We start from the raw sequence: 16,922 nt of genomic DNA, 5'->3' as shown, positions 1-16,922 counted from the left end.
GAGAAAGGGGAGACACGGCTGGTAGGACCCACCACCTGGTCCAGGAGTTTTGTCTTAATGATGGTTGGTTCAAGGAGTATTTTAGGATGAACCGATATAAGTTAGGATGTTGTGATATAAGTTAATTTAAATGCTTGGTGTTTGATCTGGATATAAATGGCTGCTTTGAGCTTCTAGCTGAGCCTCCTAGCTTCACAGAGGTGTGTAGCATGCATAGGGTGACAAAATACTGTACCGGGGGCGTCGGTGCTCAAGAGTTAGACTTTTTATATTTATTAGGACATTGTAGTATTTATTGCACAGGATTTACTTTATTTCATTATTGTTTAGTAGCCTACTTGTTGCTACGACTGCTTTTACTGAGTGGTTGTGTGTATCATTGTTTTGTTGTTGGGATTTATTTGCTACTGCTACCTCAAAAGATTTACTCCTTGAGGATAATAAAAATTCCTTCACCGTCGTTAATCTAACCGTAAGTATTTTTAAAAGCAGGTAAATTTTTACTTTGACTCAAGAAGGAATTTAACTTGAAGACTTTTAGTGGAGTAATATTTTGCAGGGGTATCTGTACTTTTACTTGTGTACTTTGTCCACTCTTGGTCCCGGTGAGTAGGATAAAGACACCGTGTGCAGGATACTGCGAGAAAGTTAGAACAAATAAAATAGAGACACAAAATATAATACATTGTGATGAAAAAAGGAATACAACAGAGCATGACAATGAGAGAATTAAAACTCATGCTTTACAGGTTTCTTTTAGATGTGCATTATTTAGCTTATTGGTCTTAATGTATTGTAATAAAATCTACAACATTAACAACAGTTTAGCTGCTGATACCCTCAGGAACATCCTCACACACATTTTAATACAGCACTTTTATTGGTTTAGATTAACACACAAAGACACTGAACAGTACAAACATCTGGATCAATGAGTGGACCCGTTTCTTTGGTGCAAACTAAGGACAATAATATATGCAAAAGTGACAGGGGAGTAAGTGCAAATTATCTATTAGCTGAAGCTCTTTGATTAAACTAATAGGAGGGACATTCCCACAAATTCTTAACTGCCTTCCTAAAAGACTACAGAGAAGTAAGCAAAGACATTTTAAGCATTTTAATCAGAATGACACAATTTGTGAAAAGGCTCATGAACCAAATAATTAGATAATTATGAGATTAAAATTCACAATTATGAGATAAAATGTCAAAATGATGAGATAAAAAATAATAATTATAAGATAAAAGCTCACAATAAGAGATAAAAATTCAATTATGAGATAAAATGTCAAAATGATGAGATAAAAATAATAATTATAAGATAAAAGCTCACAATAAGAGATAAAAATTCAATTATGAGATAAAAGTAATATAAGATGAAAGTAACATTTGAGATAAAATGTATTTATGATTTTTTTATATCATAATTAAAACATAACATGAAATAATTTTATGATCCAGTCAAAAAATGTTTTTATTTTACTGAAGAGAAATGGGTGTCTCTGAAGGGTCTCAGTCATCCAGGTCATAGTTACCCAAAGAAGGTTTAAGTCAAGGGCAACTGGACTTGGTTGAAGATACTAGAAGACGTTTCGTCCCTCATCCAAGAGACTTCTTCAGTTATATCTATTCCACCCTTTTAAAATGTATATGTTAATGCGTGTTTTTTTTAAATTTCCCTTTGTTTTTATGGTTTATGTAAAGCACTTTGAATTGCCTTGTTGTTGAAATGTGCGATACAAATAAACTTGCCTTGCTTTCAGTTCTGACTGACAGGTGGAATCTCGGCTATTTAACCTCTGTGGGATCGTTAGCTAGGATCATCAATACCGCTGGTTTGTTAGTGCTCCTGGCTGTTGTAAAGACAGTCGTTATGGTCATTAGAACCAACACAGGCCAAGTCTGAACGACCATCGTTGGTATCTTCACCTGAGGCCAAGAGGTGATGCTTGTTAAGTTTCCTGGGAAGTGATGAAAGGGCAGCATTGGGGGGATAAGTGGTGGCGTAGACCCCCTCCTCTGTTCAACGACGGCTTCCATAAACATGTTTAATAATGTTTCATAAAAAATAAAGTCAGTGGATGAAAACAAACTCCAGGATAAAAATATAAGTTACATGCAGTCCACAGTTTGATCTCAGAGGAGTAAGTCACTGTGTAGATCTGTAGGATCTGCACCAGAAACCTTCGATGAAACCTCTAACTAAAAACCTAATGGGCCACAAAAACAAAGAACTATTTTTTTTAAAAGACTGTGCAACTCTGTGATGCATCCTGTGTACAGAATTAGGTGTGAACAGGTTCTAAATTTATCTGAGCAGGTGTGACAGATATGCTGAAAACTAAACATTTCCTGTGGTCTGTGGGGGAGTTTGGACAAAAGTAGTACACACTCGTCATTGCTGCGTCCTTCAGTTTTTAGCTTGTTCACGGTGCTGTACAAAAAATCATTATGTTGGTGGTGTGGAGCTGCTTGTTGTTTCACTGATGCTTGTCCAGTAGTTTGGACTTTCAACATCAGATTCCCTTGGCTGCTCCTCATCTCCTCATAAATCCCCTCAGTGACAGTTTCGCCCAAGTTGGCGTTTGTCCCTGCTTTCTTTTGTGAGCAGAATCTCAGGGTAAAGGCGAACAAAAGCACAAATGCAGCACCCACGACGACACCAACAGGTACTTTCCAAAGGTCAGAGGATCGCTGCTTCTCTGCGTCTGCAGTTTCTTCCCTCAGGCCTGGTCCAGAGCAAAAACCCAGTCCATGGTTTCTTGGTGTGACTGATGCATTTCCAGCATTGGGATCCATGATGTTGGGATCTTTTTTTACATTCAGATTTATTTTACTTCTATTACAGAGATATGTTACAGAGTCAGTAGACTGAACATTTGTTATTACCAGCGAATTATCTGCCAGGGAACCATAGCGTTTGTTAGTTTTTTTCTCTTCACCATTTTTGATAGTGACAAGAGTCACCTTTTTACCACCAAAGAAGCAGCTCCATTCCACATTTCCCTTCTTATGAGGACAGGGCAGCACGGCCACTGTGTTCTGCAGCACAGTCGTTACAGGAATGTCTGTAAAAAAAGCAGCATTAAGTAAAACATTCTTGGTAAACTTTTCTGTTTATCATTAATATGTTGTAGTTCATTGGTTTCTTTGCTTCACAACATCAGTCTCGGCGCCATGGGCGGGCATTAGGAGGCCTGGACTGCCCTAGGTAACACTACTGCCCGCACGCATTGGACGAACAAGCCGCCACCTGTGGTTAAAAGTGTTGTATGATTTTTATAATAATTTTTTAATATTTTTGACCCGTAAGGAAATGGCAACTTTAATCAATGCAGAACATTTGAAACGCAATAGATGCTACTTGTCAATAATTGATGTTGCCAAGTTCCTTGCAGCGAACCAGCTACCATTTAGAGGTAACCATAATGCTTTTGATAGTATGGCTGAAGATGGATGCGGCTTATTTTTCTCCTTATTTGAGTATACTTTGCAGAAAGATGCTGTTGGCCCAGATAGCGCTGACTATCCCACACAATGCTAGGTGACATTCAACAGGGTGTAGACCAACTCACACTAGACAATTCATTAATTCTTAATCGCCTGAAAAATACCATCAAAGACTTTTGCTCAAGGAGAGACTGCAATTCCGCCCCTTATGGTAATAGTGTTATTTTATGCACTGTTTGTCGCCAGCACACAGTAGCACATTATCAATTGTAGTGCTGTACTAATTGGAAGATGCATCAAAAACGCTAATACAGTGCCTTGTGAAAGTATTCGGCCCCCTTGAACTTTTCGACCTTTTGCCACATTGCAGGCTTCAAACATAAACATATAAAACTGTAATATTTGTGAAGAACCAACAACAAGTGGGACACAATCATGAAGTGGAACGAAATTTATTGGATATTTCAAACTTTTTTAACAAATAAAAAACTGAAAAATTGGGCGTGCAAAATTATTCAGCCCCCTTAAGTTAATACTTTGTAGCGCCACCTTTTGCTGCGATTACAGCTGTAAGTCGCTTGGGGTACGTCTCTATCAGTTTTGCACATCGAGAGACTGAAATTTTTGCCCATTCCTCCTTGCAAAACAGCTCGAGCTCAGTGAGGTTGGATGGAGAGCGTTTGTGAACAGCAGTTTTCAGTTCTTTCCACAGATTCTCGATTGGATTCAGGTCTGGACTTGGACTTGGCCATTCTAACACCTGGATATGTTTATTTGTGAACCATTCCAGTGTAGATTTTGCTTTATGTTTTGGATCATTGTCTTGTTGGAAGACAAATCTCCGTCCCCAGTCTCAGGTCTTTTGCAGACTCCATCAGGTTTTCTTCCAGAATGGTCCTGTATTTGGCTCCATCCATCTTCCCATCAATTTTAACCATCTTCCCTGTCCCTGCTGAAGAAAAGCAGGCCCAAACCATGATGCTGCCACAACCATGTTTGACAGTGGGGATGGTGTGTTCAGGGTGATGAGCTGTGTTGCCTTTACGCCAAACATAACCTTTTGCATTGTTGCCAAAAAGTTCGAGTTTGGTTTCATCTGACCAGAGCACCTTCTTCCACATGTTTGGTGTGTCTCCCAGGTGGCTTGTGGCAAACTTTAAACAAGACTTTTTATGGATATCTTTAAGAAATGGCTTTCTTCTTGCCACTCTTCCATAAAGGCCAGATTTGTGCAGTATACGACTGATTGTTGTCCTATGGACAGAGTCTCCCACCTCAGCTGTAGATCTCTGCAGTTCATCCAGAGTGATCATGGGCCTCTTGGCTGCATCTCTGATCTTCTCCTTGTATGAGCTGAAAGTTTAGAGGGACGGCCGGGTCTTCGTAGATTTGCAGTGGTCTGAAACTCCTTCCATTTCAATATTATCGCTTGCACAGTGCTCCTTGGGATGTTTAAAGCTTGGGAAATCTTTTTGTATCCAAATCCGGCTTTAAATTTCTCCACAACAGTATCTCGGACCTGCCTGGCGTGTTCCTTGTTCTTCATGATGCTCTCTGCGCTTTAAACGGACCTCTGAGACTATCACAGAGCAGGTGCATTTATACGGAGACTTGATTTCACACAGGTGGATTCTATTTATCATCATTAGTCATTTAGGTCAACATTGGATCATTCAGAGATCCTCACTGAACTTCTGGAGAGAGTTTGCTGCACTGAAAGTAAAGGGGCCGAATAATTTTGCACGCCCAAATTTTCAGTTTTTTATTTGTTAAAAAGGTTTGAAATATCCAATAAATTTCGTTCCACTTCATAATTGTGTCCCACTTGTTGTTGATTCTTCACAAAAAATTACAGTTTTATATCTTTATGTTTGAAGCCTGCAATGTGGCAAAAGGTCGAAAAGTTCAAGGGGGCCGAATACTTTCGCAAGGCACTGTAATACTAAACAAATAACCTGCAGTCAATACAGAGTAATACTGTGCGCATGATAGTGGCTGATGGTGGAGAAGTGCAGCCATCCTGTCAGTAATGCGATGCGCAGTGTAGTTCATTAGGAAAACATGTTCATTTAAGTCTGTTTATCTTGTTTAATGTAAATAATAGTAGTACTAATTACAATGACAAATACGTAATTTGTGATTCTAAATAATGGTTGCTGATGAATGAATTAGAGACTCCCACAGATGCATGATTTTTACTGCTTCCATGGCCAGCTCAGACCTCCATAGGGAGTTGAAAACTCACGTAACTCGAACCCTGGTCAGCACATTGTGAAAGAGGTTGGCCAGTCATTTTGTACAATAACAGTGGATGGAACTTGATGTTTGGAAAAATTACAAGTACCATAAAATTTGTTAAAATGTTATGTAATAAAAAGTCTAAATAACTTTTTGTCATATAATTTTGAATGTAGGCTAGTTATTGTAAAAAGTTGAGGTCCATAAATTTCATCTCTCAGTACAGCAGTGCGGTGCCTTTTAGTAGATTCATATTTACTGTGTTTATGAGAATAACCCAAATGGACCACTAATGTTATAACTTAATACTTGAGACTTTATTGAACCCAATGGGGGAATGTTGAGGCAATTCATTTAATATTTTTAGTGTGTAGGATCTTTGGAATGAGCGAGTATTGGTACAAAAATGTATTTAAAAAACCCAAGATTTATAAACGTGACGTTGATAAAAAGCTAACAAATGAGATTTTCTTACCAGCAAAGCTGTGGCAGAAGCATCCTGCGAGGAGAAAGCAGAGGTAGAGCCACATCTCTGCAGCCTGTGAACCTTAATTGACAGAGGACTAAAATACTTTCTTTTATCAGGAAGTTATGAGTAATGAGGTTGTGGGTAGAAATGAAACTTGTGTTACTGGCTGTTAGTAAGAACTGCAGGGCTCCAGACTATTTTTTTCAAAGGGTGCAAGTTAAAATTCCACGTGGTTACCTTTGTGTGAGTGTACGGTGATCATAAGCAGCTCTACAGTGCCACCATTTCCCTCGCAAAATGCCCCTTAAGTGCGAGCACAGTGTTAATACTGCAACCTACCATAATCTCTTAAACTTAAAATTTTCACTGAGTCAATGTGTCATTGTTCATCAACTAATCAATCACAGCTTGGATGGGGAGAGACATTGAGAATGCTACAAATGTGCTACACAAACTTCTAAATGTTGAACTTGTTCTGCATAAATGGTTCTGATTATTGATGAATTACCACTTAGCATTAAGTTACAGACTAACTCAACCACCACGTAGAATATTTTTCTTGCACAAGCATTTAATGACTAAAAACTACCAACAAAAATGAAACAGCAGTAACTGGAATAATATTATGGTAGTGGTAAGGTATATAGTATACTAATATATGAAATTATAATCAATATAGTAACAATATATTAATATTATACTAATAGTATATTATAAATGAACATTGCACTTTTCATTTATTGTTTTAATATTATACTACTACACACATTTACTACTACACACCTCCTCCAGGTTGTGGATAGGGCCTCTGCAGTGGACAGATGTAGATTTAACAAAGATGCGGGCAGGAGGTAGAACGAGGGGAATGCTCTGCTGTGTTTATATTGTAAGCAGTGCGGCGCGTCCGTTGCAGGCAACTCTGAACTTGTCAACACAGTTTAAACTTGATTCTTAAGCTGCACAACAAAAGTAAGAAACATAAAACTTGCAGGGGCCGATGCATCACCACGAAACACTGAGTCCCTCCACACTTTTTACCAGCGGACATTGATTAATATCTGTACCTTTGTTTGTCTGGCACCAGGAGCCATGTATTGTTCATGTGTGGAGAGGCTGGGTGAGTTTGGGAAACTGAGTTGGACCGATTTCACATAAAATTTGCCCCCAGAACACAGACAACAGTGGACAATTACAAGATAAAAAGTCACAATTACTTTTAGCTCCTAATTTTGATAAAAAACTAAAATAAATGTGTTATCCAGGCTTAATGAACAGAAATGAGCTTCCATAAACATGTTTAATAATGTTTAATAAAAAATAAAAACAACAGTCAGTGGATGAAAACAAGGAGAGTCACCATGAAGATCTCAAGTATCTTCACCAGAGGTGATTCAATTCGATGAAGCCTCTAACTACTAACCTAATGGGCAATAAAGACAAAGAACTATTTTAAGACTTTGTGCAACTCTACGATGCATCCTGTGACTTAAAGCCCCCCCACCCCCAGCCAGTTTTAAAGAGGTGGTATTCTGCTTTTTGGCCTTTATTGAGTTATATCTCTTTTTTGTGCATGTAACAGGTTTGCAAAGTGAAAAAGCCCAAAGGGAGTTCCCATCTCCCACAGAAAGCTCTGCTCTGAACCGCTTGAAAACAGCTCGTTTGTAGTCCAGCCCTTCACTTCCTTTACTTGTGACGTCACAGTGAAAACACGTCATAAAGCTTGCCGAGCAGCTAGCGGGGTCAGGAACGCCCTCAAACCAAGCTAGTCTGAGCGGAGGCCCTTTGACTTTAGTAAGTGGAATCGCCATGTCGAGACGCTGTATTTTCCGTTGTGAGCGGCAAACATCTATGCATCACCTTCCAAAGAATGACTTTGTGAAGAATCAGTGGTTGAAATTCATTTTTAACACGATTCCTCAGAAGTACAACCAGTACCTCATCTTGTGCTCTAACCATTTCACCGAGGACTGCTTCCTGAACCCGGCAACAGTTCAACTCCGGATTTGTGCAACGTTTAGTCCTAAAAGACGATGCAACTCCGACTCTGTTTGGGCCTGGACATTCACAACCTCAACCTGTAAGTATGCTTTATTGGTTGCAAATTATATTTGAAATAAACACGGCAATGTAACAACATTGCCTATAACCTTAGGTGTGTGCTACTGTTTGCTACACAACGTTGTAACTGATTATAATAACTATCTTTCGTATTTCTTGGCAACAGACGTTTTCAACGTCGGTGGGCATTGTCGAGCAGTTTTCACAAGTTCACCTAAATATGAAATTAAAAAAACATTAGACAACCTCCAGGCAGTCAGTAAACATTAAGCTGATACTGTCAGGTAGAGGCAGAGCTCGGTTAAAACATTACGTATGAAATATAAATGTGTTACAGATTAATAACTTACCACTCAGAAACGTCTTGCTCCAGTCTAGGTTGTGAAGCTGGTTCTGGTTGTTCTGCCGTTGTTTCTGGATCTGACTCGGGTTCAAACATGTACAGCAGAACCGAAGCCATGGTTACCGGCTGAAGAGGGTTTGTTTTGGATCACACTACCTTGTTTCTTACGACCCGCCCTTCTCTGCTTCTGATTGGCTAGTAGTCCTTTCCTAGGAACTGCGCATGTGCAACTCCCAACAAAGATATGGTACAAGTAAGATGCATCACTCTGTAGCTCAAGAGCGGAGCGTACAACAGACAGGCTGTACAGAGAAGCTGCAGCAATGTGCAGTATGAGGAAAAATATGGTGTTTTTTTGAAAATTAAACCATGTAAACCTGTTCTGGGACAACCCCTAATTAAGATTTTGAACCTGAAAATGAGCATAATATGACCTCTTTAACTGCCGTTTTTGGTTAACGTTCTTTCTCAAACAGAGAATGGGGGTGTGGTTAATAGTCGAACGTGATACATCAGCATGACAACCAGAAACTGACCGGCTGGAGTGTTCGCTAAGGATATGCTGTGTTAACATCACTACACTGTAAATAAAATGAAGACCCTCTGTTAGCTAACTTTCTGCAATAACTATGCTAGCTAACTACACCTGGCTAACTACAACTTAGTTAACTTAGCTCACTAAACTAGAAAACAACCAACAATCAGACAGAGAGACATACCGACTGTAAGTTCTAAGTAAATTACATGATAAACTGGTTAGCTAGCTCACAACGATGTTTATCTGGGCTAGGGTTATTTGATGCTCTGACAAAGAGGCGTGACAGTTTTTTAACAAGGCATGACAGTGCGCCTGCGCCAGCTTGGAGAATGACGTATGACTTATGGAATTATTATAGTCATACCTCACCACCCCGTTGTAGCAACTAAGCAACGTTTGCAACTTTTGAGCACAAAATAAAGCTATTTGTCCAAAAATATTTGGCGAACTATGTGGGTAATCAACATTGTAAGGAAATGACTCAGGAAAATATGAAATTTCATAGAAATGTCGAAATACACTGGAGGGGGGCTGCAGGTTAGGAAGTTTCTGTAAAACGGCCCCAGGCTCTCTTTCCTCTCCTCTGAGTGATCACTGCACCCGCCTTGGTGCCTGGTCCGGTTGTTTGGGCCGGGTGGATCGTGGTCTGCTGCTCTTTAATCCAAAAACCCCGTCTTCATCTTCCAGTGACTGTATTTATGTTGGAGGCAATAAAGCCGGGAAAACAAAGTGTGGCGAAGTTTGAAAGAGCTGCCGGCTGCTGCTTCTACAAGCTGCTGGTATGAGATAAAATGGCATTTTTGAGGGGAATAAAATCGTAATGACTTTTAATCTTTTCTATTTGATTTGACATAGCCTAACACAAACAAGTTTTATTTACTTAACTGAAATAAACTTAAACAAATTTAATAATGTTTTGTCAGTGGATGAAAACAAACTCCAGTTTGATCCCGGAGGAGAGAGTCACCATGTGAATCTTTACTATCTGCACCAGAAACCTTCGACGAAGCCTCTAATAACCTAATGGGCAATAAAGATGAAGAACTATTTTAAGACTTTATGCAACTTTGTGATGCATCCTGTGACTTAGGCCTAAGTGTGAACAGTTTCTAAATGCATCTATCAGCCCGCGCTGATGCTGAGAGCTACTAATTTCCTGTGGTCTGTGGTGGATTTTGGACAAAGTAGTACACACACTCCTCATAGCTGCGTCCTCCAGTCTTTAGCTTGTTAACGGTGCTGTACTGATTATTATCTGGTGGTGTCTCCTCATAAATCACCTCAGTCATACTGTCACCCACGTTGGCGTTTGTCCCTGCTATCTTTTTCGACCAGAATCTCAGGGTTAAGATGGTCAAAAGCACCAATGCAGAACCCACGAGGAAACCAACAGGTACTTTCCAAAGGTCGCTGCTTCTGTGCGTTTGCAGCTTCTCCCCTCAGGCCTGATCCAGAGCAAAAACCCAGTCCATCTTTTCCTGGTGTGACTGATACATTGGGACCCACCATGTTGCGATCTGTTGTCACGTTCAGATATACTTGACTTCTATTACACAAATATATTCTAGAATCAGTAGACTGAACGTTTGTTATCAACAGCGAATTATCTGCCTGGGAACCATAGCGGTTGTTTTTTTTCTCTTTGCCATTATCAATAGTGAGAAGAGTCACCATTTCACCACCAATGAAGCAGCTCCATTTCACATTTCCCTTCTTATGAGGACAGGGCAGCACGGCCACTGTGTTCTGCAGCACAGTCATCACAGGAATGTCTGTAAAAAAAGCAGCATTAAGTAAAACATTATTGTTATATGTTATATTATGCAGTAGAGTGACTAGTAGTAGAGAGACCAGGTATGGTTACAACATGGGGAGAGTTGTAACGCCACCAATTCCACCAATTAGGGATAAGACAGGAGTCATGTGATCATTTCAGTATTTACCTACTTCCACCCTGATCCCACATTGTGGTTGTCAAGGATGAAAACGGGCACATAAAAAATACATTGAGAAAAACTTATTTTGAGTTAAAGTAAATTTGTTGATTAAGGCTATATTTTGTTTTGCTGTCCAGGGTTACCAGCATTCCTTTGTCAGCACTGTGACTGATGATTTTGGATGATTAAACACACACACACACATTGTTTTTTTGTTAAAGATAAAGATGTACAAAGATGTTCTTTGATTAGGTAAATTGTAGTAGTGTTTTTTAGTATACTGTTAAGTTTGTTGTCTGGCAGACAAACTTACACACACACGAGTCAATCAGACATTGTCTGTTACAGAGAGAGACATTCTTTTGTTTTAATAACTATGTTTTGATGCATATCATGAGGTGTCGCGTCTGTTTTTGCATCATGCATGTGTTCTAGCCCACCCCGTTTATGGGGTTAAGTTGCAACAAAGGAACACCATGTATTTGACATCAACTCACGATGTCTTTGCCATTTGTAGTAAACAAATGTGGGTACTCAAGATAAAAAAATTCAGGAAGTTATTCGCTGAAGCTGAAAGTGTTACAACAATACCCTGGCTCCCCAAGGTACAAAAAGATCTGAATCCGTGCGGTAGATGCTTCAGCCGGCAGCTTAACCAGCTGCACCGTATTCCTTTGCCAAAATGACGTCCACAAAAAGTGCTTCTTTCTGCCAGCAACAGGCTCAGACTGTTACACCTGTGACCCCCCTTTGTTTTTGAACAGAGTATTGATTTGTAAACGTGGCGTTGATAAAAAGCTGACAAATGAGATTTTCTTACCAGCAAAGCTGTGACAGAAGAATCCAACGAGGAGAAAGCAGAGGTAGAGCCACATCTCTGCAGCCTGTGAATCTTGTTCAGTGACAGAGGACTAAAACACACTCTTCTTATTATCTAAGAGGAAGTTATGACTAATGAGGTTTTGGGTGGAAATAACACTTGTTACTGGCTGTTAGTGAGAACTCATACTGGAGCTAGGAGCTATGTACACGTGTGGAAAGGCAAATAGGACTGAGATGAACCGATTTTACACAAATGCTCCCAGAACACAGACTGTAAATATGTAGATATTACAAATCCGCTGTTTTCAGCAACAAAAGTCATTTACAACATTAACAATGTCTACACTGTACACTATTTATGATCAATTTGATATTGTTTTTAAAAATTTTCTTTATTTTAAACACAAAGACATTTCAAAGTGACCCTAAACTTTTAAACCATAGTGTACATATGTTATATTTCCCACTAAGCACCTTTGCATGTTCTGCAATTGCAGCTGCATTAAATTCATTTAGTGGTTAGTTTTTGGTTAGAGGGAAAAGAGAGAAAATTAAATTTTGTGCAGACCTGACAGACATACTGTCTCTGCTGTGCAGCAGTTTAGCCGCTGATACCCTGAGAAATATCCTCACACTCTTTTTAATACAGTACGTTTATTGGTTTATATTAAAACACAACAAAGATATTGAACAGAACAAACGTCTGTCTGGATCCATGTGTCCACACTCTGAGTGGATCCTTTTCTTTGGTGCTCTAAGGACAATAAAATTCATCCACCATCCACTGGCAAAATTATCCGGGTCACTCGAGCAAGGAGAGCCCAGCAGAGAAATGAGGAAATTATTATTCCACTGGTTTGCAAAGTTGCACTGTGCTGTATGTTTTTACTGTAGCATTACTACACCACATGTAATGGTTTTAACCAGTAAATGTAGGCCAAGGCTACATTTTAAATGAACATATGTAGTGAAAATACAGCAACATTATGAAGCTTTATAAGATGGCACAGTTTGCATTAAGTAGGCTTATTTCATGTTGATAGAAGTATGATGTAATTGATATTCTGTGAAACAATTGCTAGACATAATAAACCTCTTTTGTACAATGCCTTTCAGAGACATGCTCTACATCTGCTGGATGAGTAGTTCCTCTTCCTCGTGTTCCTGGCCTTTGGGATCCACAGAAGTTGATCTGGCATCCACCCATCACGTGTCAGCAGGATCATAACAATGATCATAACAACTTACTGTCTCTGCTTTCTCCTGGGCTCACTACATACAAAAACTGACAGTAAATACAATATGTACAAAGCTAACTATGAATGAATGACCATGAACTATGAAAAGTGGCCAAAACATTAATGTATCAGAAGATTTAACGAGATCGGCGGTGAAACTAACGGTACTGTAGCGCTGACCGGAAGCCAGTTGATGTGCAGTTTGTAAAATAAAAATTTACGTCACACTAAGTTGTGCAAGTGGAGAATTCTACTCTTTAAAAGTTTTATTGCTGTGAAATTATGCTTTTAACTACAAGTTCTAATGGTGAATATTGAGACAAGATCATCCAAAAATATATATACAACAGTGTTGCAGTGAAGCTTTATAGTGAATGCAGTAAATATTAACATAAGAAACACAAAAGATGTGTTAAACTTTTGGCAAAATTAGTGCAACTGAGGATAATAAAAGATGGTGTTAGTACATCTTTAGCTTGCCAAAATGTAACTCAGGTTTTTGTCTTGTAAAAGAATAAAAACCCTTTTTGCACCGATCTTTGAATGACTCCAGTCAGTTTTTTGCACCCTGTGTTGTCTATTTTAACAAAGATTTTTATAATAGCGAAAATATGTTTTGGGTTTTCAACTGGCCTAGCCCGAACTGTTTCTTCATCACATTCCCTCAATTTTTTTATTCTTAACTACCGGCCTCAAGACTACAGTGAAGTAAGCAAAGACATTTTAAGTTGTCAGAATGAAACAATTTGTGAAAAGGCCCATAATCAAATAATAATTAGATAATTGAGGTAAAAAAAAATCATAATTACGAGTTAAAATGTGAAATTGTGAGATCAAATAAAAAGTACAGATTATGAAAAAAAATCCTAATTGAGAGAGAAAATAATAAATGCGTATATCTCATCATTTTGTCTTAACATGAAAAAATGTATTACCCAGGTCCAAGTTTTATACATATATATATTTTTTAAACAATTTGTGCAACTCTGCGATTCAGCCTGTTAAGTGTGAACAGTTTCTAAACAGACAGTCAGCGCCAATGCTGAGAACTAAATGTTTCCTGTCTGTGGTGGATTTTGAGCAAAGTAGTACACACACTCCTCATAGCTGCGTCCTCCAGTCTTTAGCTTGTTAATGGTGCTGTACTGATTATAATTTGGTGGTGACAAGCTGCTTGGTGTTTCAGTGATGCTTGCCCAGTAGTAAGGACTTTCAACATCAGACTCCGTCCTTGGCTGCTCCTCGCCATCTTTGATCTCCTCATAAATCACCTCAGTCACAGTTTCGACCATGTTGGAGTTTGTCCCTGCTTTCTTTTTCGAGCAGAATCTCAGGGTGAAGAAGACTAAAAGCACCGATGCAGCACCCACGAGGACACCAACAGGTACTTTCCAAAGGTCTGAGGATCGCTGCTTCTCTGTGTCTGCTTCCTCTGCTGCAGCTTCTCCCCTCAGGCCTGGTACAGACCCAAAACCCAGTCCATCGTTTCTTGGTGTGACTGGTGCATTTCCAGCATTGGGACCCACCATGTTGGGATCTGTTGTCACTTTCAGATATATTTGACTTTTATTGCACATATACATTGCAGAATCAGTAGACTGAACGTTTGTTATCAACAGCGAATTATCTGCCTGGGAACCATAGCATTTGTTAGTTTTTTTCTCTTCGCCATTTTCGATTGTGACAAGAATCACCCTTTCACCACCTATATAGCGGCTCCATTCCACATTTCCCTTCTTATGAGGACAGGGCAGCACGGCCACTGTGTTCTGCAGCACAGTCGTTACAGGAATGTCTGTAAAGTAAAAAGGCAGAAAAAAGTAAACAATATTGGTCGTAGTTCATTGGGTTCTTTGCTTCACAGCATTAAAGGACAAGAGGACAAGTAATATTTATTAAGTCCCACCCCACAATTGTTTAGCCGTAGTCAAGTTCACCTAACTTCATCTGTTGCAAAGTGCGGTGCTGTCCCTTTATACTATTTCGGACCCTTAGAGCCTCCCTCACTCAAGCACTTACCACGTGATGTCAGCTAAGTCTGTGAGGGTTCAGGGCTTAGATTTTAGGGTGGAGATTGGGATTCAGCCTCTCTTTGTTTTTAACACGAAACTGAAGTCTCCCTCAAGGACAGTTCTCACTCTGAAATCTTATGAGAGGCGAGTTCTTGCAGATAGATGATGGTGGAAACTTGAGTCAAAGTTGGAGAGTGGAGTTTGTTGTGTCAGAGTAACGTTATAATAAATAAATAAATAAATGCTAGCATTTAGGCCAGTCCAGCCCACACTTGCCGTAACCCAAGTCTATCTCGGCCCATGTCTGGCCCAAACAAGACTTGCCATAACACACGTTGGGCCCAAATCTGTCTGCTTTCTGGCCAGCTCCTCTAAGTACACAACAAACACCTCTTCCTCGTTTCCCCTGCCGTCTCAAACCTCAAATTAAAACATAAAACCCTGTACTTCATTCAAGTTTTATAAACATCTCTTCACCACGTGTAGAAAGATAGTTTACTGGTCGTGCTTAGAACTCAAAAGTTCTCAAATAAATGTGATAAAATACCAATAAAAGTGAATTCCCAGCTGACACCAAATGTAAACTGCAAAAACATCTTTGAACAAAATAAAAATTACAAATAAGTGACATTATTATTGTAGCTCCAGGAACTTTATCTGTTGGAGCAAAATAACTATTTGCAGGCTGATTGTTTGAAGGTGAAGAAAGGCTATGTCTGACTGGCAGCAGTAGACCTAGTGGTAAAACCTATTTGTGCATAAATTCTTACTGATAAATAACCTCAAATAAATACAAAAAATTTTAATATACTCTGGACAGAAGATGCAAAAATGCTAAATCATCACTGAATAAGCTGAAATACAGAAACTACATCAACCACTTCACCTTCATGGCAATAAAGTCCTGTAACTTCCCTCGTTTCCACCGTCTTCCAGCAACAACTCACCTCTATTGATTGAGTGTGGTGCCTTTAAGATTAATATTTACTGTGTTTATGAGGAGAGCCCATTTGAACAGACCACTGATGTTACAACTTAATAGATAAGACTTTAATGATCACCGTAAGGGAATGTTGAGGCAAATCATTTTAAAATTTTAGTATGTAGGATCTTTGGAATGAGCGAGTTTTGGTATCAAAATGTCCAAAAAAAAAGGCCAAAAAGGCCAAAACCCAAGATTTATAAACATAATGTTGATAAAAAGCTTAAAAATGAGATTTTCTTACCAGCAAATCTGTGACAGAAGCATCCTACGAGGAGAAAGCAGAGGTAAAGCCACATCTCTGCAGCCTGTTAACCTTGTTAAGTGACAAACGACTAAAACACACTGTTCTTCCTATCTAAGAGGAAGTTATGACTAATGAGGTTGTGGGTAGAAATGAAACTTACTGGCTGTTAGTGAAAACTCATATAATGTAGCCAGGAGCAGTCTGGAAAGGCAGGGTGGGTTTTGGAAAATGGAACTGAGATGGACTGATGTACACAAAATGACTGGTCCTTAAAAATAATTTCAATTTCAATTCAATGTTTTACCAGTCAAAGGTTCGGACACACTTAACAATGTCCTTGTTTTTGAATGAAGAGCATTTTCTGTCCATTAAAATGACATTAAATTGATCAGAAAGACAGTTTAGACATCGTTAATTTTGTTAAAATGACCATCAGCCCTGTTTCCCAATGGCACATTGAGTTTGCTAATCAAAGTTTATCATTTTAAAAGGCTAACTGATCATTAGAAAACCCTTTTGCAAACATGGTAGCACAGATAAAAACTGTTGAGCTGATTAAAGAAGCAATAAAACTGGTCTACGGAGCTG

At 39.1% G+C, this 16,922-nt stretch overlaps 2 protein-coding genes across 2 annotated transcripts; both read right to left on the bottom strand.

The window, feature by feature from the left end:
* Positions 1–1,954: 1,954 nt before the first annotated feature.
* Positions 1,955–7,724, bottom strand: LOC119914939. The gene is made up of 2 exons (XM_038734490.1): positions 6,164–7,724; positions 1,955–3,068 (listed from the first exon to the last, which is right to left on the bottom strand). Exons 1-2 carry the CDS (start codon positions 6,216–6,218, stop codon positions 2,203–2,205), a joined length of 921 nt encoding a protein of 306 aa, XP_038590418.1. The 5' UTR covers positions 6,219–7,724; the 3' UTR covers positions 1,955–2,202.
* Positions 7,725–12,492: 4,768 nt separating this feature from the next.
* LOC119914931 lies at positions 12,493–16,470 on the bottom strand. Its single transcript, XM_038734479.1, has 2 exons — positions 16,332–16,470; positions 12,493–14,888 (listed from the first exon to the last, which is right to left on the bottom strand). Exons 1-2 carry the CDS (start codon positions 16,384–16,386, stop codon positions 14,143–14,145), a joined length of 801 nt encoding a protein of 266 aa, XP_038590407.1. The 5' UTR covers positions 16,387–16,470; the 3' UTR covers positions 12,493–14,142.
* Positions 16,471–16,922: the final 452 nt, after the last annotated feature.

Source organism: Micropterus salmoides, unplaced genomic scaffold (genome assembly GCF_014851395.1).
Source record: "Micropterus salmoides isolate LMB-PRFRI ecotype aquatic unplaced genomic scaffold, ASM1485139v1 Ms_hic_scaffold_1, whole genome shotgun sequence".
In the NCBI taxonomy this organism is placed as follows: domain Eukaryota; kingdom Metazoa; phylum Chordata; class Actinopteri; order Centrarchiformes; family Centrarchidae; genus Micropterus; species Micropterus salmoides.
This window is presented reverse-complemented; position numbering and strand designations above follow the sequence as displayed.

Excerpts from the sequence above, each read along its gene's own strand:
- LOC119914939 (XM_038734490.1), bottom strand. The coding sequence starts at position 6,218 with ATGTGGCTCTACCTCTGCTTTCTCCTCGCAGGATGCTTCTGCCACAGC. Across the intron at positions 3,069-6,163 it reads CTTCTGCCACAGCTTTGCTG|ACATTCCTGTAACGACTGTG; the intron begins GTAAGAAAATCT and ends CTTTTTTTACAG.
- LOC119914931 (XM_038734479.1), bottom strand. The coding sequence starts at position 16,386 with ATGTGGCTTTACCTCTGCTTTCTCCTCGTAGGATGCTTCTGTCACAGA. Across the intron at positions 14,889-16,331 it reads CTTCTGTCACAGATTTGCTG|ACATTCCTGTAACGACTGTG; the intron begins GTAAGAAAATCT and ends TTTACTTTACAG.